Genomic DNA, 27,339 nt, shown 5'->3' with positions numbered 1-27,339 from the left:
GAGAGTGGTAAATGAAATGCAAGCTAATAATAAGGTCATACCAAAGGCACGATCTTTATCTAGATTTGATAATTCAAGCTTCGTTACGAAAGGAGAAGTTGTATTGGCTACATTTGCAAAATGAGTCATCAAAGATACAAATCCAGGTAATAGACGCGGACATGGCCTATAATATAATTTTGGGAAGGCCATGGATTCATGATATGGATGTTGTCCAGTCCACGTTGCATCAAGTTATCAAATTCCCTTCACAGTGGGGAATCCGACAAATCCGGGGAGATCAACGGGCTTCACGGAGCATTAATTCAGTGGTGATTACAAATATAACAGCCAATGATGCAGACGCGAAATAGCAATTATAGAATTTAGTTGGGGACGCTTCTATCCAAACCTCAATTGAAAACACACATGGTCACACTGATGTGGATTCAAGACCTGATGTGATTCAAGAACCAGAGGAAAACGAGAACGTCAAAACAACCACAGAGGAGCTCGAAGCAGTGATATTATTTCTCCACTGGCCAGATAGAAAAGTTTACATCGGAGCAAATTTGAGCCCAGAAATGAAAGCTAAGTTAATTAAAATTTTGCGTGCTAATGTAGATTGCTTTGCTTGGTCGCATTCAGATATGACAATTATACCACCAGAGGTGATGACTCATAAGTTAAATAAGGATCTGTTACATCCACCTGTTAAGCAAAAGAAAAGAAAGCAAGGGGCCTTCAAAAATCAAGTGATCCAGGATGAGGTACAAAAACTTCTGAAAATCGGTTCAATACGAGAGGTAAAGTACCATGACTGGTTAGCTAATACTGTTGTGGTTCCAAACAAGAATAAAAAATGGCGAGTCTGTGTAGATTATACTAATTTAAATAAGGATTGTCCTAAAGATTCATTTTCTTTACCACACACAGACCAATTAAATGATTCTATCGCAGTTCATGAGCTTTTAAGTTTTTTAGACACTTATTCTGGTTATAATCAGATAAAAATGGACCCTTTAGATGAGGAAAAAACCTCATTTATTATAGATAGGGGGACTTATTGCTATAAAGTCATGCCATTTGGTTTGAAAAATGTTGGAGGCACATATCAAAAATTGGTGACCAAAATGTTTCAAGAACACCTGGGAAAAACTATGGAGGTCTACATAGACGATATGTTGGTCAAGTCAACACAGGCAGGGGATTATTTTTAACATTTGGCTGAGACCTTTGAAATTCTCCGCAAGTACAACATGGAGTTGAATCCGAAAAAGTGCGCTTTTAGCGTAGCTTCAGGCAAATTTTTAGGTTTTCTTGTTTCTAATAGGGGTATTGAAGTAAATTCACACAGATCAAAGCTATTGAAGAAATACCAGATGTACTCACGAGCAAGAAAAAAGTAGAGAGATTAACAGGTAGAATAGCGACTCTGGGAAGGTTTATATTCAAGTCATTGGAAAAGTATTTTAAGTTCTTTTCAGTATTGAAAAAGCAAAATCAGATTGAATGGACTAACGAGTGTCAACAAGCTTTGAAGGACTTAAAAGCGTATCTATCAAATCCACCGCTGTTAGCAAAACCAAAAGATGGAGAGAGATTGTTCATCTACCTTGCAGTGTCAGAAGTAGCGGTAAGCGCGGTATTGGTACGTGGAGATAAAGGTAAACAATCTCTGATTTATTATGTTAGTAAGTCTTTATTAGATGCTGAGACACGATATCCTCACCTAGAAAAAATTGCTTTAGCTTTAATTATGGCTTCAAGGAAGTTACGACCTTACTTTCATTGTCATCCTATTTCTGTTATAACTGCTTTTCCACTAAGGAATATATTGCATAAACAAGAATTATCAGAAAGGTTAGCTAAATGGTCAATAGAACTCAGTGAATATGATATTATATATCAGCCTAGAACCGCTATAAAATCTCAGGGGTTAGCAGATTTTGTAGCAGATTTTAGCTCAAGTTTAGTTCCTGAAGCAGAAAACGAGCTACGAATATTTACTGGAGCTAATCCGAGGACTTGGACCTTGTTTACTGACGGTTCCTCAAATGTTAAAGGAGCAAGTTTGGGGATTATTTTAATTCCACCCTCGGGAAAAATAATAAGACCTGCGGTAAAATATTACCCAATTACTAACAGTGAGGCAGAGTATGAAGTTATGATTGTAGGCTTGGAACTAGCACGGGAGCTTAGTATTGAACAAATCGTGATCAAAAGTGACTCGCAACTAGTAGTCAATCAAATGCAAGGGACTTATGTGGCAAGAGAGACACGAATGCGGCAGTACCTCAAAAATGTACGAGAATTGCTTAAGTAGTTCCAGTAATGGAAAGCTATACAAATATCCAAGGAGGAAAATGCAGAAGCAGATGCATTGGCAAATCTCGCATCTGTCGCTGATGCAACAAATGCAGAAAATGTTGTTGTGGTACATTTATTTCATTCAACCCTCGACCAAACCAAGAGTGAGGTAAATTTCAATAATTTAACTTAGGATTGGAGAAATGAATTTGTGAACTTTTTGCAGTATGATATTTTGCCCGAGAATAAAAGAAAATCCCGATTGTTACGGTTAAAGCTGCTCAGTATTGCTTAATTTGTCGGAACTTATATCGCAAAATATTTGGTGGACCTTTAGCACGATGCCTTGGACCATCACAAAAGGAATATGTGATGGGAGAAGTACACGAGGGGCATTATGGCAATCATGTCGGGGGGGGGGGGAGGGAGATCATTGGCGAAGACATTAATAAAAGCGGGATACTATTGGCCAAAAATGGAAGAGGAAGCAGAAAACTTTGTAGCAACGTGCGATAAATGCCAACAATACGCTAATAATATGCATCGACCGGCGAAATTATTGCATTCAATTATATCACCATGGCCCTTCATGAAATGGGAGATGGATATCGTATGACCATTGCCTTAAGCTAAGGAAAAGGTATGGTTTTTGTTAATTCTAACAGATTATTTCTCCAAATTGGTAGAAGCAGGTGCCTTTAAAAAGGAAGTTATGGATTTCATTTGGAGAAATATAATATGTCAGTTTAGAGTCCCAAAGGAGGTCGTTTGTGATAATGGGCCGCAATTCATAGGTACGAAAGTTACTGATTTTTTCCAAAGCTGGCAGATTAAACGGATCACTTCGGCATCTTACCACACAGTAACTAACGACAAGCTGAGTCGACGAATAAGGTTATCATCAACAACTTAAAAAAGCGATTGGAAGAGTTAAAAGGCAAATGGAGAGAAGTACTACCATGTGTATTATGGGCTTACAAAACAACAGCAAAAACTAGCACGGAGAAATACCATTTTCACTTGTATATGGAATGGAGGCTCTAATTCCAGTTAAGATAGGCGAACCGAGCACGAGGTATATATGTACAAATGAGGCAACAAATGAAGAAGAGTTGCGAGTAAATTTGGATTTGACGGAAGAAAGAAAAGAAGCAACATTAATTCGGATGGCGGCTCAAAAGCAAATGATTGAACGTTACTATAACAGGAAGGCAAACCTGAGGCATTTCAAGATTGGGGACTTCGTCCTCAAAAAGGTATTCCGGTCAACAATAGCGGCAAACGCATGAAAGTTGAGTCCAAATTGGGAAGGCCCGTATAGAGTTAAAGGCATTGCTGGGAAAGGAGCGTACGAATTGGAAACCATGGACGGCAAGGATTTACCTTCTCATTGGAATGCAGTCCATTTGAAGAAGTATTACTTCTAAAAGAGGTTAATACCCACGTTCAGGCATCATACAAGTCCGATTTTATTTTGTTCATTTAAGTTTTACTAACTATTTTAGATGATAGGCAAAAAGCTGGCCCGTACCAAATGATGATATTAGACCTGAAAGACACGCGGATTAATGAATTATTCCTGGTCTAGGTTACAACATTTCTGATGGCAGAAAGTTTTATGCAGTCATCATCTAAACAATTACCTCTGAGTCCCGTATGTATTTCCTTTTTTAGGGAAAGGACCAAAAGTAAGGAGTTGATCCAGTGTTCGGGATTTCATACTTCAATACTCCAACACTGGGGGTACTATGCATATGGAAGGATACACAAGGAAAGAAGATGTACACCACAAAAGCATAGTTTAGCCAGAGTTAAAACCTTGAAGATACCCTTGAAGAAAATATCAAGATTTCAAAAGAGGCGTTCAAGCTCGTAGAAAAAATGGGCAGTAAAGAGTTAAAGAAGCTACAAAATACTCTCACGAGCTTCTCGGTTAAGGTCATAAATTTAATCACGGAAAAATATACCTGTATTTGTAAACATGCTACAAAGAAAACAGTTATGAGAATGTTGTATAAGATTATTTATTTGGAAGTTCAAAAAAAAAAAAAGACTTCCTCAAATTACTTCATGTTTCATATCATTGCACCAATATGAAGATGAGACGTCATCTTCATCAGTGTTGTTAATATAAAAAGGCCCTCTTTTAGAAAAACTCGTACATATTAAAAGACGCGATCTACTAAAGCATTCTTAATCCAAGTACAAACTCAAAAACTTAAAGAGCAGAAAGCATAATATGCATCAAAGAAATATTTATATCATTACCCCAAAGGGGGAGCGGGAGAAAATATTCCAAAAACCAAAAAGGAAAAAGAGTTTCAACAAAAACCAAAAGAAGGGTAAATCTAGAGGCGGGCATATTTCGGTCCGAACTGAAGAAATCGGTTGAACCGAAAATATTTTTATTTCGATTTTGGTTATTCGGTTTTTTTGGTCGGTTTCAGTTTAAAATTTCAGTTTTTCGGTTCGATTTTCGGTTATTAATTTATTTGGTTCGGTTAACCGAAAAATCGAATTATTAGCATATAGATTCTTTAAGTTATATATAGGCTAAGCCCATAGGTAATAATATAAGCCCAATTTTGAAGTCCATCAAAGACCCAATCCAAACTTACCATTTTATTCTAACTTACCGAAATTTTGAAAGAAAACCAATAAATTTGACAGTCCAATTATTACATAGAGAGAGCCCAATATGATAATGTTCAAACCGAAAATCGATTAGAAATAAACCGGACCGAAATTAGAAAATCGAACTGAACCGAACTTATTTCAGTTCGGTTTCGGTTACTACTTTTACAAAACCGAAAACCAAATAACCGAACTGAATTTCTGTAAACCGAACCGAACCGAATCGACCGAACGCCCACCCCTAGGTAAATCACTTTCACAAAAGCCAAAGGAGAAATTAAGGAGCATCATCTACGGGAGAAGAGGGGCCAGCTTGAGAAGAAGAAGGTTGAATGCCAGCTTCACCAGGAGTTAGTCCATCTCCATCACCTTTAGAACCTTCATCTTCAGGTGTTGAGAAGCTTTGACGTTGCTGAGTTTGATCAATCGCTTCCTTAGCCTTTGCGATTTCAGCATTAAGGTCAAAATCCTCCTGGCTAGCTTCGGTCAGGGTCTCAAAGCGGGTGTTCAAGAAAGCTCAGCTAACATCAAAAGTTAACTTATCTTCAAGGGCCTCATAATCCTTCTCCCACTGCTCAATTTCAGCTTTCAACTCTTCTTTTTCTGCTTCTGAGGCTTCATAAGATGCCTTTAAAGGAGCAAGAGAACTCTCAAGGAATTGAATCTTGTCTGAAGAGGCACGAAGATCTTCTTGAGTCTGGGTGAGCATTTGTACAGCGTATACCTCTTTTTGGTTAAGGAGCTATTTCAAGCTTCTTATTTCTTCAGTTGCCTTGGAGTGTTGTTCAGCTAAGGAGGATTCCAACCTGTCCTTGTCTTTTTCAATTTGATTGGAGGAAGTTTTTAAAATAGCTAGGTCGGCGGTGATTATTCTCAGTTTTTGTTCTAAAGCTCCTTTTTTCTCAGCAAGAACGTCTTTCTCCAGTTGAAGGCTTTCGAATTGCTCTTTCCAATTATCAGCCTCGGTACGCAACTCGGTCACATGTTGATCTGTCCAAGAAATCCTTCTCACTCCGTACCTGTCAAATTGTTCTATAAAAAGATAGAAGAAGGGGGTTTACGAACATGAAAGGAAGGAGAGGAAAGTAAAGAGTAAAGATACACCTTGAGGGAAGAATGGATGATGTCATTCAACAGGGTCAAGGAACTGTGAGACTCGAGCTTTCCTTTCCACTGGACCAAGCAATGGTTTTAACCACACATCAGCTTGTCCAGACTTTTTCAATAGATTTCCACCATCGGAGACTTCAATTAGAACTTTCTTCATACCACGTCTACCGCTAGAAGGCTCAGCTTCTTCATGAGAAGCAATAACGGGGGAAACTACTAGGGTGACCGTAGGCGGAGAAACATGGGGATTAACACCGAGAGGAACTGGCGTCATCGGAAGAGAGGCAAGTGGCAGCTCTTCTGAGACAGTACCAAATTCTTCTTCAACCTCAAAACCTTGGGCTAAGAACCTGTCAATAGGACTTGAGGGGGGGGTTATAAAAATTACCAGCATCTTCATTAGAGATATCCAAATGGACATTCTCTGGCTCATCAATGAGACTAAAAGGAATTGAACTTGGAGGGAGATTTCGAGAGACATGGGCTTCATCATCTGAAACCACGCGCCTTCTGACTTTTGGTTTCCTCACTAAGGAACCTTCTTCGATATCCTTTTCATCTTCAGACTCATGGGCTTCAGCATTCTTCCTCTTGAAGGAAGATACGCTTAAAATATGTTCTTGTGCAGAGCTTATAGAAAGCCTCGTAGAAGGAACAGAAGTGGGGCTCATGTCACGAATGGCAAACCCTAAAAAAGGAGAAAGTATATGTATTAAAAGAAAAAAACAACCAAAGAGAAGGGAAACCATGGGAATACAAATTTACCGCGAGTTTTCATTTTCCATCCAAATTTTTGTGAAAGAAACTTCCATGATCTCTTATCCATGGGAGCAGCGATCATCATTTTTTCTCCCCAATCACGAAAGTTAGGAATTTCTTTAAAGACTTCCACGGTTGCTGAAAAATGAACATACACTAATGTGAAGAAAACAAAAACGTCAAGAAAAGTAAGGAAATAAGAGGAAAAACACTTACGTGCAAAGTTTCACTTTTCAGGGAAAGGCATGTTTTCATCACCCACTAACCCACGAGTGGGGGCGGCAACAAATCGAGCATACCAGCCACGGTCACGGTCATTCTCGGTGCTGACTAAAACCCCTTTACTTCTAGCCATAAGGGAAAAGACACCTTCACGAAAGAGTTTCGAAGAATATAAGTGGAGCAAGTGACGGAAGGTAAAAGGGGCGAAAACTAAACCCGACAAGTAGCAAAGGCAAGCAACTACCCTCCACACGATGGGACCTATTTGACTGAGGCAAACATTTAAGTAGCGGCAGTACTCAATAGTCACGGGATCAATGGGAGGAGTAAACCCTAAAGTAAAAGGATAGGTGTAAATAAAGGAATAACCTACATGGTAAGAAATGATTCTTTGGTTTGCACTAGGAGTCATCACTAGAAAGTCAGGTTTCCAATGGCATTCACGTCGAACCAAGAAAAGAGGGCCTGGGGTAATCAAGCTAGGGTAATAATCATTAGGGTTAAGATAAGCTATGGAAAAAACCTGTTTTTTCATAGCTTCACGATCTGATACAAAAGAGAACTTTTGTGGGACAATCTCAGAAACAGTAGGTTCTCGCATGGGTTTGTTCTAATCCTTTCCTCTAGAAGAAGATCTAGGAGTTATGGGTGTTCTAACCCTAGAAGATGACGTCTTAGCAGTACTACTTTGAGGGATAGAACTACGAGTTGTCAACGAACCTAAATTTCATAGTCTACCACCTTTCCTACTTCTGGTAGGGGTTGTAGAGGGAGGAAGTTTATCAACGATCACCACTTTACGTGGTTCTGACAACGAAGAAGGATTCGATGAACGAGAAGACATCTTTAATGGATGAAACACAAGGAAAAGAGATGAATAACTACAAGAGAAGTTAGGGAGATGAATGCAAGGAAGAAGGAAGGGACTTTCGAAATTGAGCATGATGAAGTATTTATAGGAGAAAGCAACCGTCATCAGAGTTGCTCATTATGAACTGTCAACATGGAACCGTCACTTCGTGACTGGTGCAGCCGCAGGACAACCCTAAAAAGGTGCTACAAACTGCAAAGCCAATTACAATGGGACACGTGTCTTGAGCATTAAATGGACATGACGTACGTCTCATTGATTCTGAAGACGACATTATGATAATCGGGAAAAGACGGCAAGAAATTCTCGCCATAAATACTTACCATTTCCCGAGTATTCAGTTGAGAATATTCAAAAAGTGGGGAGACTATCTGTATTGATGGGAAAAAAGGTATGACACATGGATCATCAGCAAGGTGACAAGTGGCAGATCTAGTTAAGTAAATTAAAAGAATTGAAAAGGCACGAGCGGAATACCCCCGGTGTTTTGTTAGAAAAGGTACCGGACGTGACAGTTGGAAAAGAAGAAATAGGTACGGAATGAATGAAGACCATAAAGAGGGAAGGTTCATGAAACTGTTATAAATAAGAAAGAGAATCGGCATTGATCGTGGTTATGAAGAATCCTCAATCATTAATGCCACTGTTACAATTATATGTGGTAACGGACAATCAAGGTAATTAATGTCATTAACAAGCCAGAATTAAGTATGAAAACTGCTATAATTATGTATGCTTATATAAGGACATGATCCTCTTTTGTAAAGGCATTTGGATTTTTATTAATATATACAATTAGTCTTTTACTTTATTCAAAAGGTTCAACCCGCAATTCTGGGAGAGATTAACTATCTACTTTAAGTTCTCTTTCCTTGTCTATTATTTTCATTATTCTTTTTATTCTTCAAATTACCAAGAAAGTGAGGTAATTTTGATTATCAGTAACCCGATTTCTTCTTTATCTTAACTTTGACCGAGAAATCTATTTTTGGGTTAAACAATAAGAAAAAAGAAAATACATGTATAAACTCTATGTAGTGTTTGATTGGCGATATTAAATACGGATAAGAATATTTGTGTTAGCAATGGGAATATGTAAAAAAATTAATATAAAAGCTAGTAGAGAGCATAAACGAGGTGGATAAGAGAGCCAATAGGGAGTGATATAAGAAGGCTAATAAGGAGGCAAAATTAGCGGTCACTGCGGCTAGGACTGTGGCGTTTATATGACGAGCTTGGGGAGAGAGGCGGGGATAAGAAGTTGTACAAGCTGACCAAAGTGAAATAAAGGAAGGCCCGTGATCTGGATCAAGTGAAGTGCATAAAAGTCGAGGAGGGTAGAATGTTGATGACTGAGGCTAAGATTAGGCGGAGATGGCAGTCATACTTCCATAAACTCTTGAATGATGGGGGATATGGATATTGTGTTGGGTGATCTGGAGCATGCAGTGAGTCATCAGGACTTTGGGCACTGTAGGCGCATAAATATGGGGGAGGTCGAGGGGGCAATGCGTAGGATGAACAAGGGTAGAGCGATCGGGCCAGACCAGATCCCGGTAAAGTTCTGGAAGAGCGCGAGTAAGGCATGCTTAGAATGATTCTCTAAGTTGTTCAACGTTATTTTTAGGACGAAGCGGATGCGTGAAAGAATGGAGGTGGAGTATGATGATTCTGTTGTACAAGAATAAGGATAATATCCATAATTGCAATAACTATAGGGTACCAAGCTGCTAAGTCATACAATGAAAGTTTGGGAGAGGGTGGTGGAAGGGAGAGTGAAGAAGAGTGTGTTTATTTCCGAGAACCAGTTCAATTTTATGTCGGGTCGTTCGATTATGGAAGCCATTCATATGCTGAGGAAATTGATGGAGCAGTATAGGACAATGAAGAAGGACTTACATATGGAGTACATAGACTTAGAGAAAGCATATGACAAAGTCTCGATAATGGTTCTATGGAGGTGTTTAGAGGCTAAAGGTGTGCCTATAGCCTATATTAAAGTGATTAAAGACATGTATGCTGGAGCTAAGACACGGGTAAGAACAACGGCAGGAGACTCAGAACACTTCCCAATTGTGATGGGGTTGCATAAGGGATCAACCCTTAGCCCGTTTTTATTTTCATTAGCGATGGATGCATTGGCACGACATATTCAAGGGGAGGTGCCATGGTATATGTTATTTGCGTATGATATAGTTCTGATTGATGAGACATGAGGAGGTATTGACGACAGACTGAAGGTTTAGAGACAGACTCTTGAGTCTAAAGAGTTCAAAATGAGTAGGATCAAGATGGAGTATTTGGAGTGCAAGTTCAGCGATGTTATCCAGGAAGCGGATATAGGTGTGAGGCTTGATACACAAGTCATACCTAGGAGAGGAAGTTTCAAGTACCTTGGATCTATAATACAAAGTAACGGGGAGATTGTCACGCATAGTATCGGAGCAGGATGGATGAAGTGGATGCTTGCTTCCGGTGTCTTATGCGATAAGAATATGCCGCTGAGACTTAAAGGTAAGTTATACAAGATAGTAATTAAATATACTATGATGTATGGAGCAGAGTGTTGGCATGTCAAGAACTCTCATATCCAAAAGATGAAAGTAGCTGAGATAGGATGTTAAGGTGGATGTGTGGACGTACTAGGTTAGATAAGATTAAGAATGAAATTATTCGGGATAGGATGGGAGTGGCCCTTGTGGAGGATAAGATGCGGGAGGCGAGATTGAGATGATTCAGGCATGTTAAGAGGAGAAGCATAAAAGCCCCAGTTAGAAGGTGTGAGAGGTTAGCCTTGGTGGGTATCAGGAGGGGTAGAGGTAGGCCTAAGAAATCTTTGGGAGAAGTGATTAGGCGGGACATGGCGCAACTAGAGCTAATTGAGGACATGGCCCTAAATAGAAGGGTGTGAAGGTAGAATATTAGGGTACAAGGCTAGTAGGTAGACGAGCGTTTATCTATGTCTTACTCAGTTCGCTAGCATTAGTGTTAGTATGATATCCTTTTATTCATAGATTATTATTATTACCTGGAGTTTATCTGCTTTCTTGGCTTTAGTCTTATTTTAGTCTTCTTGTTGTTCCTACTTGTAGCCATTAATTTTTTTTCATACATTCTTCAGCCAAGGGTCTATCGGAAACAGCCTCTCTGTCCTTCCAAAGTAGGACTAAGGTTGCGTATATCTTACCCTCCCTAAATTTCACTTGTGGGAAATCACTGGGTTTGTTGTTGTTGTTGGTTTTCTTTGAGCTACTGTGATGAACCAAAAGGACGATGCAAATAAACAAAGAAAATTAAAGTGTACATGCCCTAACAAATATGGAGCCACCACAGATTCGACTAAGCTAAACTTATTAACAACGGTATTTACAAAGTTTAACTTAAGATGCTTCTGGTGTCTAGCGTCGAAAAAAGAATGGGACTCCAACTTGGCAAGATAACCTTTGTGAACCAAAAGTATTTTAGGACAAAAGACTAACTGAAGCCTAGATTTCAGTATAAAAGAAATAGCATAGTGTACCTGCGAAAACAAGCAACGGCTTTTCCTCAATGCTGGATCGTGATTACATGGCATGTCTTTCAAAAACTTATGATCTGAAAATTCCAGTAGGAAAACGAAAAAGCAATTAACATATGATTCCCATCAACAAGTTGTACTAAATTATGTGATGGAAGAAAAATTAAATATGACGCAAAAGTATCGAAAACCGAAGTCAGTAAAAAGAAAAAGTGCGAATATAATTAAGCCAAAAAGGAAATTCATACTATGACACAATAAGATTTAGTTCTCTTTCTGTGACTCGCTAAAGAACCAAACAGATAAGCGGTGAATGAATCAACGCCATTAAACGCAAGAACAAACACTGAGATTTCATAAAATAAAAATAAAAAAAAGAAAACCTTTAGAAAAAGCATCAAAAATTTTTTTCGGACAATCCGATTCAAGAAGAGGAGATGAATGAACTATTGAAGGAGAGAGAGAGAGAGACTAATGTTGCATTTGATGCAAAAAGATAGATAACATAATTGAATACGTACCTGTAACACAAGTTCAATAGAGATGGAAAGAGATGAGAGATGGGGAATGGAATAGAGCGAAGAGCAAGAAAAATATCTGCGTGGAGAATAGAGGACATTATATAAGGAAAGAACCCCCCCCCCCCCCCCCCCCCAAAAAACACACACACCTACAAGGAGGGAAACGGGGGGGGGGTTGTGAAATTGGGGGTACCCCCTACAAGATTGGGACGCATATTGTGGTTTGGGTTTGACGGGTTCTGTGGTTCTCTTGGACCGGCTGCTGTTTCAATATGGCCAACTGGTCATTATTTTATGAGTTCCTTTTGCTTCTCCGAGACAGCTGGCTATGAACTGGTAGTATATTATTATTATTCTTATATATATTATATTATTTTCTTATTCTCATTGAGTTCATTTGACGTGAACTTCTAACTTACTACCGTAGTCATGTCGAGGCAATTTTCGAGTTAAACAAGTCTATCTTTTCTTGTTAAACTCTCACTCTTCAAAATATTTACAGTCGTATTAATTTAAAGTAACTTGAACAAGTATTACACCATATAATTAACGGTCAGATAATACGCAAATATAGTTCATAGCCTGTTGGGACTAATAGAGTTAAATTAATTGCGTAAGAAAAACTTTTCTATGGGTAAATGAAACTTAATTGCAAATTTCTTCTTCTTTTTCATTTGGTCCTTTCATTTGGCTAGTTAGCTTAACTAGACGAGTCTCGGGCATACAGTTGAGCTTTCCATCTTGGATCACAAGGTTGTTGACTAGATTCAGCCCTTTCTCTTTTAGTTTTTACTTTTAGTGTTGTAACTTATTTGTCATTAAATAAATACTATGGAGAGTACATTTCATAAAGAGTAAGTGCGGGACATAAGAAATGTAAAATTTCAAAAAAAAGTGAAAAAAAATTTAAAAGTGAAAATAATATTTGAAAATTAGAGTTGTGTTTGAACGTGAATATAATTTTGGGTTGTTTTTGAAGTTTTGTGAGTGATATGAGTGAAAATTTTGAAAAACAGCTTTTTGGAATTTTTCAAATTTTCGAAAAATTCATGTTCAAGTGAAAATAACACTGATTTCGAAAAAAAGTAAAAATATTTCGGAAAAAGGTGAATTTTTTTTTATATTCAAACGGGCTCTAAGACATATGGTTCGGAGATTTGTGCCATGTAGGTGTTGCGGTTCATCAACATAACAATTGCAATCACAAGAGTTACTAATTAGACATCCCAATCAAAAGTAAGCAAGCAAAAACTGACAATCTCTGAACTCTCATGTATTTTTCATGGTTGATAATTCCTTTTTTAGTAGTATTTGAAACTTCAAACTTGCCCAATGGTGGAAGTGGTATGCTCCGGGTAGAATGCCCAAGTATTAGGCAGCAAGATTAATTGCCTTTTCAGTCAATTCAACATCTATGTATATAGTTCAAAATAACTTATATATACACAGAGAATTTAAAACAATTTATATACAGAGAGGGAGAAGTTCACCTTATTATTACACATGAATAATAAGTGTTATATCACTGAATTTTATTCAAATCCACAATCAGATGTGCGTATAATACGTAGATTATGATTTTAAACTCCGCCACAAATACACAGACTAATATTTTAAAGTGAGTGGAGTAAAAGGATAGGTTCATGCTCTTGAGTTTAGAACCTGTGGGTAATTATGATTGAACTAATTAACTCACTGAGAATTTTTCGGTTATATCGAAAGGAAAGATAATTAAGCTTTTAACTGAACCCTAAAGGTAACCCCTCCACTAGCAGCTGTTTCTCTGTCTGCAACCAAGCAGCAACATGCATCTCTTTTTGTGCTTAACAACCAGAAACGACTAAAATTAAAGCTGTTTAACGTGTAATTAATCTTTTCTTGCATTAACCAAAGTCTTAATTAAGGAATACCACGTGTAGATATCACAGAGAACCACGTACGCTCCTCTATATTCTACACCCGAGCTGAAGTTTAGGTCTCTGACCACAGGAGCTCCAACAAGTCACAGTTCAACACGTAGTATTATTATTACAAAGCATTAGTACATGAAACGAAACAAAAACAGAAAACTTAAAAGGAAAAGGTGCATTATTAGTTGTTTACTTGTTTATTTAATGTAAAAGAAAAAGAGGTTCCTTGTCCACCTGTCACGTGCGACGTGTGAAGTCGATGGCCTTCCAAATCAATTAAAAAACACAAAGCACTAAGATATTTTTTTCTCTTTCATGTCAAGCGAACGACAATGGAAAGTGAAGTTTGAATCCCACTTGGTCTAAAGATTTGTTTATTGGTGCGAGGAAAATTAGATTCTGTACGATTTGTACATAAATTAATTTTTTTATAGTATAAGATCTTTAGTCACACTTAATTTTCTAGGGGGACTAATAATTAAAAGTTGTAGGGTGGTGAGGGGATATGTCAAGGTTATTAGAACAGTAAATAAATATAAGAAACCTACGAAGGCCACGAAGTCATTGTACCTATCACAATGAGGCAGGTGAAAAAAGAAAACCAATGGGAAAAGGGTCACATGGATTTTGATTGATAATACTCAGTCTACTTTCATTTTGACTGAAAATAAGTACGGTAGAATTCGTGGGAGAGAATATAGAAATGGACTCGTGGAGATTAAGCCGAGAATGAGGCAAAAGTGGGGGAAATTGGTGTGTTGCCGCCAATGCATAGTTGAAACGTGTTAGTTATAAAGGAGGATTTGACGACATTACGTGTTAAGGAAATAGGGTTTCTCAAAGTGGATATGGGAACATTACGTGTTTTAGTTTGCAAAGATGAGATATTTTTTTATTTTCCTTTTCTTATTTCATTAAGTTCCTTTGGATGAAAATGGTTCCTAGATAATGGTATGGTATACATGGGTCAGGTTGGTTCAGATTTTTTAATTACTAAACCAAATCAATTGTATCGTGTTATTAAATTTAAATATCAAATCAAATCAATAAAAGTTGGGTTTTTAATCTCGGTTTTTTGGATTTTTGGGTTTTTTCGGGATTTTTTTTCATAAAATTTTCATAGCACAAAACGTAAAATTCGTGCTCCAAATATTTCTTTAATCCTAGTAAGACATAATTATATAATGTATTTTTCAATAAAATAACATAAATATGAGATGAGCCATGGCATTGTACTAAAATATTCAACAATAAAGATAATAAAATCGCATAAAATAAATATTATTAATAAATCATAATGAAAACAAATATAATTTAAAATTATGACTAATAAATACTTCTATTTACATGACTAAACACTAAAAGAAAAATAAATTATACATTTTATCTAAACCATGGAAAAACTAAAAAAATAGATATCCAACACTATTTTCATTCATAGTACAATTGAATTGAATGCCTTTTATTAGCATTAGTAGGGGTGTACATGGACTAGGTTAGTTCGGTTTTTATCAAAACCAAACCAAACCAACTATATCGGTTTGGATTAGTTCGGTTTTGTCGGGTTTTCGGATTTTTGTTACTTACATATTATTTCAATCTTACTTTGTTAAATATTTGATAAGTAAATATATATTTAGTAAAAATATAAAAAAAATTGACAAACATTTTATAGATTAAAATATTCTTATGGGAGAATTCTATTAGTAACACATAGTAATAGTTATTATTTTAGTCGTCTGACAATAATTTTTCGTTGATATACACTTTCAAGTTAACCGAATTTAGTAATTAAACATAAAAATCAATATGATACCTAAATATTAATAATCACTTCACATTCGAAAAAGATATAAGAATTTAATAGATCTTAACATATGATATGAATATGGAAGAACAAAGAGATAGACGCATTTCAGTAACACTTGATAAGAAAGTGATCATACAACCCATTATTTGAGGTCAATAAAATATGGAGCATTTCATATTCTATTAAAATTTATATCCCACAAGAGAATCCCAAATATATATTTTTAGACATTTTTTAAAGAAAATTCTATATAAAATCTTAAAAGTATATATAAAAATTATATATTTATATGTCGGGTTGGTTCGGTTTTTTTACTCAATACCAAACCAAACCAAGTCGGGTTTTTTAATTGGTTTGGTTTGACTTTTCGGTTTGGTGCGGTTTTCGATTTGATTTGTACACCCCTAAGCATTAGTATTGATTTGATTTTGGTTTAGGATTTATTTGAGTTACTAACATTTATGGACTATAAAATTTATTGGAGCATCCAAAAATTATAAGTCCAAACTTGAAATAATACGTTAAAAGATAAAACTATGAAATAACTTAAAAAATATTTATAAACTACACTACCATAAATATTTTTATGTATTAAATATATTTAAAAATTCTATACATATAGTGTCGGGTTGATTTGGTTTCAGTTTGACTTTTTTTAGTTAAAACCAAACCAAACCAAATATGGTCGGATTTTTTTTCCAACACCAAACTAAATCAAACCAAACCATAGTCGGATTTTTTTTCTCGGTTTGACTCGAAATATCGGGTTAGCACGATTTGTCAGTTTTATTTGTACAATCCCTAGATAATGGCATGTCACAAACTGTAATCCGTTCAAAAATGTAAAAGAATGTGGTTATTGACAAAAGGCAGTATAAAATCGGATCAAACTTCGCTCCATTTCTTAATCTTTACATTTTTCTAAGTTCCTACTTGGATTGAAAATACATGACAATGGTCGATCTGAAATTCAAAAATTAAGGTACAAATAAGAATAAACTTCGGTGGTAATAAATTGGAAGTGGCAGTGTATGACCACTAATCAAACTTTTTTTATTCAGTCAAAAGTTTAAACTACGGTGAACCAATTATATAATACAGATATTTGAATAAATTAGGCAAATTATGCTATTAAAAATTTGAACTATGAAGAACCAATTTATCGAATAAGGGTTTTTGAATAAGTAAGGCAAGATATATGTATGCAATATTTTGCCTCAAATAACCTGTAAGAAGAATAAATGTGAAGTGAGATTGTACGGAATTATAGTTACTAAATGCACAAAATTCAAATATTTAAGTTTAAGTTCTAAAATGATAGTGAGACGAAAGAATATGTAACATAGTTTAATGTTGCAGAGATGCTACACGATACGAAAGATAACTAACAAATTAAAGTGAAAGACAATGTTTATAGAAGATATACCATTAACTTTATATGAGAATTAATGTCAGGATAAAGTAATCCTAGCAAGTAGCGACCACAATAGGCAGGTGAAAAATTGACCAAGGGAAAAAGGGTCATGTAGAAATGACTGGAAAAAGGCACAGTGTTATTGGGAAAATGTTCGTTTATACACTATCAAGACTTATAGTTTAGTAGTAATATTTGAAAGAATCTTCACATCTACGTGAGTGTATTCATTTTCTACTATTCCTTTTTCTCTTCTCCTTCCCGACCCCCAATGTAATGGAAAACTATTTAAATTTATTGAAAAAAAATAGTTGTCTATGTTTTGTATTTACACATTTTTATAGTTTACTATATGAAAGTGATATATTAAGATAAAAGTAAACATTATTTAACTATAATTCTTGCTACTAGTATTTCTTTCTGGTGGTGATAGTTGAGAAAACAGAGACAAAACAACGTGTCAACTCAATGGCCTTCCAAAATAATAAAAACACGAAAAAAGCTAAAGCTATTTTTCTCTCTCATGTCAAGCGAGTGACAAATGAAGGTGGTATTTAAATACGATGTCTAAAGATTTGTTAAATTGATGCGAGAAAGATTAGGCATCTGTATGTGTACAAATGTCACATGAATTAATTTTTATGGTATGAAATCTTTGATCACTTTATTGTCTGGCGAACCAATAATAAAAAGTTGTAGGGTGGTGAGATGGTACTATGTCAAAGTTAGTAGACCAGTAAAATAGATATTAGAACGAAAAAGAGTTATGTCGAGAAAATTTGTCGAGAATAAATCATAAAACGTTGTATATGATATTTGTGCCCCTCGAGCTAAAGAAACACTCACGAGAGCGTAACTCATTACTCTCTCACACGCCTTGCTTTTCTTTCAAAAGTGTTATATCACGCTTCTAAAGGTATAAGGGTCAAAAATATCACTTCGTGATGTTTTCTCGATAAATTTTCTCGACGCTAGAAGAAAAAAGAGCTACGTTGAGAAAATTTATCGAGAATACAAATTTACAATTGGCAGGTGAAAAAGTAAAACCAATGTTGTATTTCTTGTTAGCATTATGTTGGCATTCCTTTGTATTTTAATGATAACAATTTACTGAGTTATATATTGACTATATAAATTATTATCGCAGCAAAATTTAAGACTAGCTGGCTCAAAGTAACGGTTGGAGATCAATCTGTCTGAGTCCGAGTCCTTATCAAGAAAATCAAGCCCATAAAAATCAGATCACTGAATCAGCTCTAACAGAACAAGCTCACAATGAAGCCCATGATGATATAAGTCCATAAAGATCAAGAATGCCGAACCAATGCAAGAACGAGTCAAGACACCAAGTATCAAGATTGATTGTTATAAATTCTCTTGGGCCACCCGTAAAGTTAGTTGGGAAAATGATATTGTATAATCGATCTCAAAATAATAGTCAAAAAATATATATTATTTTATATATATATATATATATATATATATATATATATTATACACTTTTGTATATATATATATATATTATACACTTTTGTGACGATCAAATATAAATAGTTTTGACCGCGGGCTAAAAGTGATCTTTGCCCAAGTTAGTTCCAATATTCTCCTTTGGAACTAATCAAGTCAATGCCGAAATAACCAAAGTACTTCTCGAAGAAGAGACAACGGCTAGCTACATTGAAGCTTATAAATTCTTAAGAGCTTCACAGTTCAAATCACACACCTTTCATCTCAAGCAAGATTACTTTCTTTCAATTTTCTAGCAAGCACTATAATCTTTATATTGTGAGTGTATTTAAAAATAAAGTGTGAGCGAAAAGAGAAAAGTTGTGCCGAGGGTTAAATTTCTTGGGAAAGCTTGTAATGTAAAATATGGCCCACGTGTGGTTTATAAATATTTTGTTTAATAAATATATTTTATTTAATTAATATTTGGATAAAATTAGAGAAAGTTAATTATGATTATAACTACCCACTAACCCACTTTGATGGAAAGTGAGAATTAACCGATGGTCCCTCTCTCAGCCTATTAAAAGAAGAATAGCGTAACTCCATCAGATTCTATTCTGAAAAGAACACAGAAAAAGTAAAGAGAGAGAAGTACTAATTTTCTCAAGAACAACAACTATGAAGAAGGCTTCCGCTAAATATTATCAAGAAAACACATCATGGATTCAGGTAAGTTTTCTTGATTGAAGTTATTGTATATGTATTTTATGTGAAAATCATATAGTTACACGTTTCTAAATAATTGATAGAATTTTATATAGATTGTCTATGAATCACAATCTAGAACATAAAAATCCTTAAATGTGGTATTAGGAACGCAAGGTATAGAAACTTATGATTTTTCATTAAAATTAATGTTTTCTTTACGACTGAGTATGCGACTTGGTTGTTTCGGATACTGATTGAATTAAAAAGTTTTCGAAGGTTCATAAGATTCTTCAAAGGACAATTAATTTACATGTCAATTATGTTTTCTGATCTCGTGCAAGTCACACCTCTATTCGAGGTTGTGAAACGGTCGATTGCAATAATAATACCCAACAAGGAGTCGGGATCAAATCCACAGGGAGCTTAGATGGGATTAGTGGTATATATTTGGATAAAGCACGTGAAGTATCTTGGTTGCACTTCCACAAATATGATTTTATTTTTACTTCTTAAATTACGTTAAGGATTACAATTCTAAAGATATAAAACTAGAGAATATTATTTTTGGATGATTTTCAAATATATAAAAAGTCCTAGGGGTATGACCTTCACCTAGGTGTTTGCCTAATGGGTAGTAAACTTTAAAGCTTATTTTGTTGGTTGGGGTGTATTATAGCAATCAACACTCAAATACCCACTCAATACCTCTCGGTAAGAGAGTGATTTTACCCAATTTGGCTTTCTCAAGTCCAAAAGGGCATTGAACAAAATAATTGATAAAATGCTCAAGTCGGATTTTACTATCTCTAGGTTCAACCCTTTAATTGAGACTATCAATCTCTTGATTTTATCCCAAATTCTTGTTAGCCAAGTTTTCCTAGACTAAGTCTCTCTTTCTCTAGTAGAGACCAAGTCAAATGGGCATAAACTAATGTTTGCAACCATTAATTCTACATCAAGAACAAGGCTAAACAATAAACACCCAACCATAAACAAGCAATAAATCAAACACCCATTAGGTTCACTCACTAGAGTTGGATCACAACCTTAGCTAAAAATCTAGCTACTCATAATGGGTATAGAGGAAAATAGAGAAAAAAAGATGATAAAACTCATATTGCAAGATTAAAAGATAAAAATCCAATGTTAAATCACCAAAGTAAGATAAAGTTGCCTAAAGGGGTAAAGAAAAACGGCTACAAGACTTTCAATATTCAAAACTTGACCTAATTTTGTGAAAGTAGTCTATTTATACAAAGTTGGAATTTTCGGACAAAATTGCCCTTTTGAAGGTTCTGCGGCCGCATAATTATATGTGCGGTCCGCACTTCTCTTCAGATCTTGATAGGAGTTGACTCTGCGGTCGCACAATTCTAAATTGCAGCCGCATTTCTCATGTTATGCGGTCCGCATAATTCTGGGTGTGGCTGCACTGGGCTCTTCTACGGATCACACATTTCCTGAGTGCAGTCGCATAGCTGTTTCTGCGGCCGCACAATTATTGTGCGGTCCACATTTTTTCTTGATTTTGAAATGAAACTCTATGAACTTTGGCTCTTACGTAGCTTCTGCGGCCATACAATAATTGTGCAGTCCGCACTTTGCACTGGGGCTCTGTTAATTTTCCTTCACATTCTGCGGCCGCAGATAGAAATCTGCGGTCCGCACTTGAGCTTCTATGCCTGATTTTTGTACTTGTTTAGATCACTCCTCTTCTAGTTGGATTTCATCGTAGTGGCTCATTTTCCAATACTCCTGCAGGTAAGCATATTTCATCAGTTTTCGGGAATATAATTAGACACTTTTGGACTAAAACGAAAGCTAAAAGGCGCTAATAAGTAGTTAAAATTTCCACTTATCAACTCCCCCAAACTTAAGCTTTTTCTTGTCCTCAAGAAAATAAGGTAATTCCTACCTCCACAAGATAAGAGCTATTCTAGTTAATCTAAGGTAAATCAAACACACATCAATTGGGACCAACAATTACCCGCAACACTTATGAATTATCAACAAGGCAATGATTTGAAGTTTTAAGCACAAATAGTTTTAATGTGACACTAGAGCATCACGAGTTGACTTTACTCATCAAGGAAGTTCGCTCTTTCATGTAGGTCATTGTGGATCCCAGACTCCCCCTCATCTACTCTCCGTTAGCATATCTCCCTTAAGAATGTAGCACTCACTTCAAGGATTTGTGAAAAGTTCGCTCATCTCTCTCAAAAGAATGTCACAAGTACAGCTCTAAGTACCATATGCTTGCCTCTCATGTAAATCACCACTAATGTAAGTTCACTCGGCTTAAAATCACGTAGGGATTTTTCGAAATGTAATGAAGGCTTTTAGATTAAGGTAGGAAATGTTGGAATAGAACGGGTTCATCTTTCCTTAAGCACTACATTTTCTCTTTTTGGCTCATGCTTTGCCGACTGTTTGAGTTATTTCCTTTTTCCTTAGGGAATCTAGAGAGACTTAACATCACTCTTTCTTGGTCATGATATTTGTTTTCTCCTTCTTTGTTTTTTCCATGCTTTGCATTTTTGCTTTTCTTTGAATCCCTTCAACTCTTCAACTTATTCACTTTTTTTTTGCATCTTTCTTTCTTTTTCTTTGGCTTTCATTTTCTTTATTTCTTTTCTCTTTTTGTACCTTGATACCACTTTCAAATTTCTTGTCTCTCCCCCAAACTTATGTTTTAGCTAATTATTTCTCAAGAGTGTTAAAGAAAGGTTGGGTGCCAAGAAAGGATCACTACAAAATGGGTAAAGGCTTGTAACATATTTATCAAATGAGAAAGTTTTTAGACTCAAAAGGGTTGACTAGGGATAACAACATTGGTGGGTCATGGAAAATTTTAAAATGGGTCAAGGAGAGCCTACAATCATTTCTCAAGCCAAGCAAAACTTAGAATTTTGCCTAGAAACACATTCGGGGCAAGTTCTAGATCATTTACACGGGTACTTGGACTTGCAACAAAACATCTCACCTCTCACACAACTGGATTGTTCAAGAGGATAGAGTCGAGGGCCCACAACAATCATATTCGAGATTGAAAATCACTAATGGTTCAACTAAACCACTCGATGATTGCTTAAGTCAACACAAGAGTAAAAAAGGTCACTAACCAGAGCTATTTCTTTCCAAGAACTTGTTTTTAATCATAAGCATGTAGTTAAGTGTGTTGGTACCAAGTGAAGCATGTTTGACTCTTCTAGTTCGACTCAATTAGGTCCTCTTATTCATTATTACTACTGTTCTTACCTAAACATAAAAAAACGGACTCAATCCCTTAAGAAGATTGCCACGCCATCCATCGTTGGGAAGAGTCACCCAGTTCACACAAAAACCACCTTTGGAAAGAACCATGACAATAAGAAAATCAAAGGCTTATTGATCACTTAAACATGAAAATAAACTACTAAATTAAAAAGAAGCTATTAAAGTAAATAAGAATATATTAGACTAAACATTGACTACTGAGAAAATAAAATAAAGTAGCTATGAAGTAAACTACTGAAATCATAAATGAATATACAAACTGAGAAAGGGATAGAGAATATATACATCAATAGATAGAGAAGAATATGTACATAATGAAAGTAAAAATAAAAATAGAATGTTATAAGTTATTACAGGCCAATGTCAAATGTCAAATCAAAATAGACTCCGCCCCCTGAATAAAAATAAGAATTGTCCTCAATGCTTAACAAAATAAAAACAAGGAAGGGAAAGAGTAGAGAGGACTCCCTATGTAGTCTTAGTGTCCATAGCAGCATCACCTCCCTCAGGCTCCTCTAACTGGATCTCATCATCCTCTGCTCGGGGAGTAGCTGGGTTGGTGAACATCTGTAGCACTACCTCAGCCGTGTGAACAATGAGGTCTGGATCCTCAGACTGGCCAGTTGGTGCCACTAGTGCTGATGGTGTTGCTGGGTCTGTTGGTACTGATAGATATGTATCCATCAGTAAGTCAAATGGAAGATCTCCAGCGACTGCTATCTTGGTCACCTCTCGTCTTAATTTGTCAACTGATTTCCTCGAAGCCTGAGATTTACCCATCTTCTTCACCTGCTTCCCAAGCTCCTCAATTGCTCCCCCATGTGCCACCAAGGTGTCCATGATGGTCTTCTGATTCTCCAATATTTTCTTCAAAGTTTCCTCCACTGACTGAGGAATCTGGGGTGCTGGGGTAGAAGTCTGAGCTGCAACAACACTGGATAGGTCAGACAGCTTTGCAGTAGCTGTCTGCATCCAGTTGTTGAGACTCGCCAGTATCTGGGAGACTCGCAGCGCAAAGAGTGGATAAGTAGATGAGGAAGACACTGGTACTGATGGCCTTGAAGATGGAGGTAGAGGTATGGAAGCTGTATCGGTGGAAGGCCCGACTGCTGTGGAAGGCATGGCAGCTGAATCTGCAACTATCACCGACGACTCATCAGACTGGCCTACGGTAGTAGTCGACTTACCCTTGGTTTTCGGGTTCCTTGGGTCCTTCAGAGAGTACCAGGAGAAGGGCTGCTTTGCCCTAACCTTCGTATCAAAGCTCTTGGGCTCCACCCCCACATCTGTGAGATACTCTGTGATAGTGCTGGGATACGGATAAGAGCTTTCACCCTGCCTGACAACCAGAGACATGTTGGCCGACATGATGGCACCCACATTGATTGGGTACCCGGCCATGATGAAAGCAACTAGGACTGCTCGAGGAATTGGGGTATTGTTTTCATTCTGACTTGGGTCTATGCGACTGCACACAAATGTTTGCCACCATTTTGCTTTAAAGTTGGGGGTGTTCCGTAGAATAGGAACCCCTGCTGTGATCCATGGTGGTGGTGGTCCTGGAGCTGCTAGTATCTCAGCTAGCCAAGGGCGAGCTGCATCACCCAGTGCAAACTTCTCTAAATACTACACCGGCTCCACATCCTCGAGCCCCAAATAAGTGTCCAGGGTGCTCTGATCAAATCGTACTTTCAAGTTCCGCACCTTAGTCACCTTAGTCCCCTTCTTGATGTGTGCCACATTGGCGTAGAACTCCAGGACTAAGTGCTCCTTGGCATCCAATATTCTTTTCGTGAACCATTTCCACCCTTTTCTTTCCCGAAATTGTCTTAACACATTTGGGTTGTATCTATCCAGATCTTTCAACACAAACTGCCGCTCAAGAGTGAGCGATCTCTGCGGCCACCACTCTCGGAACCTGTTGAATATAGTCAGGCTCCCAAACCTATCTTCCCAAACTTCTTTCTTCTTTGACCTCTCCAAGACTGCAACTATGGTATCACCCCCCCCCCCCCCCCCCGACCGTCATCCGGAATATCATCATCATTATCAACTGTGATGGTGCGGTTGGGGAATGAGTAGATGAGGGTTTTGAAGCGTGATTGTTCCCTTCCGACCCCTCAGAAGTACTCTCAAAAGAGGTAGGCTCATCTCTCAGTTGGTATCTATCTTGGGGCAGCTGTGGCTGTGATATCACAGCAGGCTGCCTTTGCACTGAGTCGCCCACCGATGCTTCCCTAGACGGGGCATATGAACTTGACTCAAAGGGCTCTGCAGCCCTACCTTGTCCTGCAGTTCCCTTTTTAGATAACACTCTTTGCACGGAGAGTGGTAGGGTAACCCTTCCTCCGCCTCGGGAGGGTTCACCCCTCCCCTTGGATGTATCTTCTCGTTCCCGTGATCTAACCATTGTCTGCAATACATAGCAACATGAATCAGTTATAGTTCAAATCTAAAGTATCAGATAGTTGTAGACAAATAATATGTAGGTTGGGGGAAGTGTGGTCTGCACATTTTTGGGTGCGGCCACAGATGGGCTTGTGCGGACCGCACAATTTTGGAAGTGCGGCCGCACTAGTGGTTCTGTTGTCCGCACAATTTTAAGTGCGACCACACAATTGAAGTGCGGTTCGCATAATCTTGAGTGCCGCCGCACAATTGCAAGCTCCAAGATGAGAACTCTCTGAAGTCAGAGAATTGATCGATATGCGACCGCACACACTTTTCTGCGGTCCCAGTTAAATTTCTGCGGAACGCACAATTTCAAGTGCGGTCTGCACAATCATTCTACACCAAATGCCCTAGCCTACTGATCTGCAGACCACACAATTCCTTGTGCGGCCGCATAATTCAAAAATTTATCGGGCAGGTTCTTAGGGTTTCTAATTCATGCTCAATTTAGATATGGTAGTAGCAATTTAGACATGATACACAATTTACCATCGCCTAAATAGCAAATAGGAAGTTACCCACACAAATTTAAGCTCACATGATGATGAATTTGACATTAGGCCTAAAAATAACTAAACTAATTATGTACAAAATTAAGAAAATTGAAAAATTTAAAGAAGAATTGAACATACCAATAATGTAGTGATGCTAAGGAAGAATCAAAGATGATGGAATGAGTGTTAGATGCGTGAATCAGTTGAGTGCACTGTGTTTGCCTTTGTGTTAATTGTTTAGAGTTCGTAAAGTCTCACCATTAGTGAGAAGTCTATTATTTATACTTGACCGGTTAGGGAAAAAGTTCAAGAGATGAGTGAGGCCGCACAATTTTGTGTGCGGTCCACACTCCTTTACCTGTTACACATTACCCTTTTGATGATCTGTGGTCCGCACAGTTTTGAGTGCGGCCGCATATTTTTGTGCGGTCCGCACATTTCCTTGTGCGGCCGCACTTTGGCCATTTCTCAGACATGCACAACTTCAGAGAGTTTACAATTTATGATCTCAAGTTGTACGGCCGCAACAAGAATTGTGCGGCCGCAGATCCCTTTCTGCTGTGGCCTTCAAAATTGTGCGGTCCACACAATAAATGTGCGGTCCGCACTTTTTTCACACTTAGCAACTTTTCGTGAGCACAGTTCCTGCAAAGCACACTCATTCTTGCAACACACTTCAAAACCAGTTAGCACAAAACAAGATCTATCTAAAGAAAAATAAAAAGGAAAAGAAAAAGAAACATGGGCTGCCTCCCAAGAAGCGCTTGATTTAATGTCGCGGCACGACGCAGATTACCGTCAATCACTTGAAATGAATCACTACCACTACGTGGCCATCACCAACTTTTTCCAGATAATGCTTCACCCGGTGACCATTGATTCTAAACACTTCATCATTTTTATTCTTCAAGTCCAATGCACCAAAAGGTGTCACACTCACAATTTCAAACGGGCCACTCCATTTAGATTTCAACTTTCCCGTAAACATCCGTAACTAAGAATTGAACAATAACACAAGATCACCTTCTTTAAACTCCTTGTTCCGAATGTACTTGTCATGGAGGTACTTTATCTTCTCTTTGTATAAGGATGAACTTGTAGATGCATTGTTCCAAAATTCATCTAGCTCATTCAATTGTGCCACCCTTAAGTTGGAGGCGACATCCCACTCAAGATTTAGCTTCTTCAAAGCCCATATAGCCTTGTGCTCAAGTTCCACCGGAAGGTGACAAGCTTTCCCAAACACTAACCAGTATGGAGACGTCCCAATCGGTGTTTTGTAAGCCATACTATAATCCCATAAAGCATCATCAAGTTTCTTTGACCAATCAGTTCGATTGGCCTTCATTATTTTTGACAAAATACTCTTGATCTCCCGGTTGGAGACTTTTACTTGTCCACTTGCTTGAGGGTGATAGGGGGTCGAGACTTTGTGAGTGACACTATACTTGCTAAGCAAGGTATCAAAAGCTTTGTTGTAAAAATGCGACCCCCTATCGCTTATAATGGCCCGCAGAGTACCAAACCTTGTGAAGATGTTCTTTTTCAAAAATGCCACCACACTTCTAGCTTTGTTGTTGGGTAGAGCAATGACCTCAATACATTTTGACACAAAATTCACAGCTACCAAAATGTAGGTGTTCCCACAAAAGCTTACAAACGGTCCCATGAAATCAATACCCCACACATAAAAAATATCAATTTCCAAGATGGTGGTGAGGGGCATCTCACTTTTCTTTGAAATCCCACCGGCCCTTTGACATTCATCACAAATCTTGACTAGATCACTTGCGTCCTTGTAGAGAGTAGGCCAATAGAATCCACAACTCAACACTTTGGCCGCCGTTCTTGCTCCCCCATGGTGACCACCGTAGGGTGAAGAATGACAAGCCCCAAGAATTTCA

The 27,339-nt window shown here is 37.4% G+C and overlaps 1 protein-coding gene and 1 long non-coding RNA gene across 5 annotated transcripts in view; both read right to left on the bottom strand.

Moving 5' to 3' along the window:
• Nucleotides 1-12,067, bottom strand: part of LOC104091713 (uncharacterized) — a 54,606-nt gene extending 42,539 nt beyond the window's left edge. For 2 of the 4 annotated variants that reach the window (XR_685228.3, XR_685233.3), the window contains exons 1-4: nucleotides 11,924-12,067; nucleotides 11,406-11,479; nucleotides 7,009-7,161; nucleotides 6,799-6,930 (exon numbers count right to left, since the gene is read on the bottom strand). This is a non-coding gene — a long non-coding RNA (uncharacterized lncRNA). The remainder of the gene's footprint in view (nucleotides 1-6,798; nucleotides 6,931-7,008; nucleotides 7,162-11,405; nucleotides 11,480-11,923) is intronic. The other 2 variants (XR_685227.3, XR_685232.3) reach the window with 1 other exon arrangement.
• Nucleotides 12,068-26,429: 14,362 nt separating this feature from the next.
• LOC138910309 (uncharacterized) lies at nucleotides 26,430-26,783 on the bottom strand. Its single transcript, XM_070201539.1, has one exon. The coding sequence runs from the start codon at nucleotides 26,781-26,783 to the stop codon at nucleotides 26,430-26,432; it is 354 nt and encodes a 117-aa protein (XP_070057640.1).
• Between the last annotated feature and the right edge of the window lie 556 nt (nucleotides 26,784-27,339).

The sequence above is a fragment of the Nicotiana tomentosiformis genome, chromosome 4, assembly GCF_000390325.3.
Source record: "Nicotiana tomentosiformis chromosome 4, ASM39032v3, whole genome shotgun sequence".
NCBI classification, from domain to species: Eukaryota; Viridiplantae; Streptophyta; class Magnoliopsida; order Solanales; family Solanaceae; genus Nicotiana; species Nicotiana tomentosiformis.
Note: the sequence above shows the minus strand (reverse complement) of the source record. Positions and strands in the feature narration are given on the sequence as shown.

Excerpts from the sequence above, each read along its gene's own strand:
- LOC138910309 (XM_070201539.1), bottom strand. The coding sequence starts at position 26,783 with ATGAAGGCCAATCGAACTGATTGGTCAAAGAAACTTGATGATGCTTTA.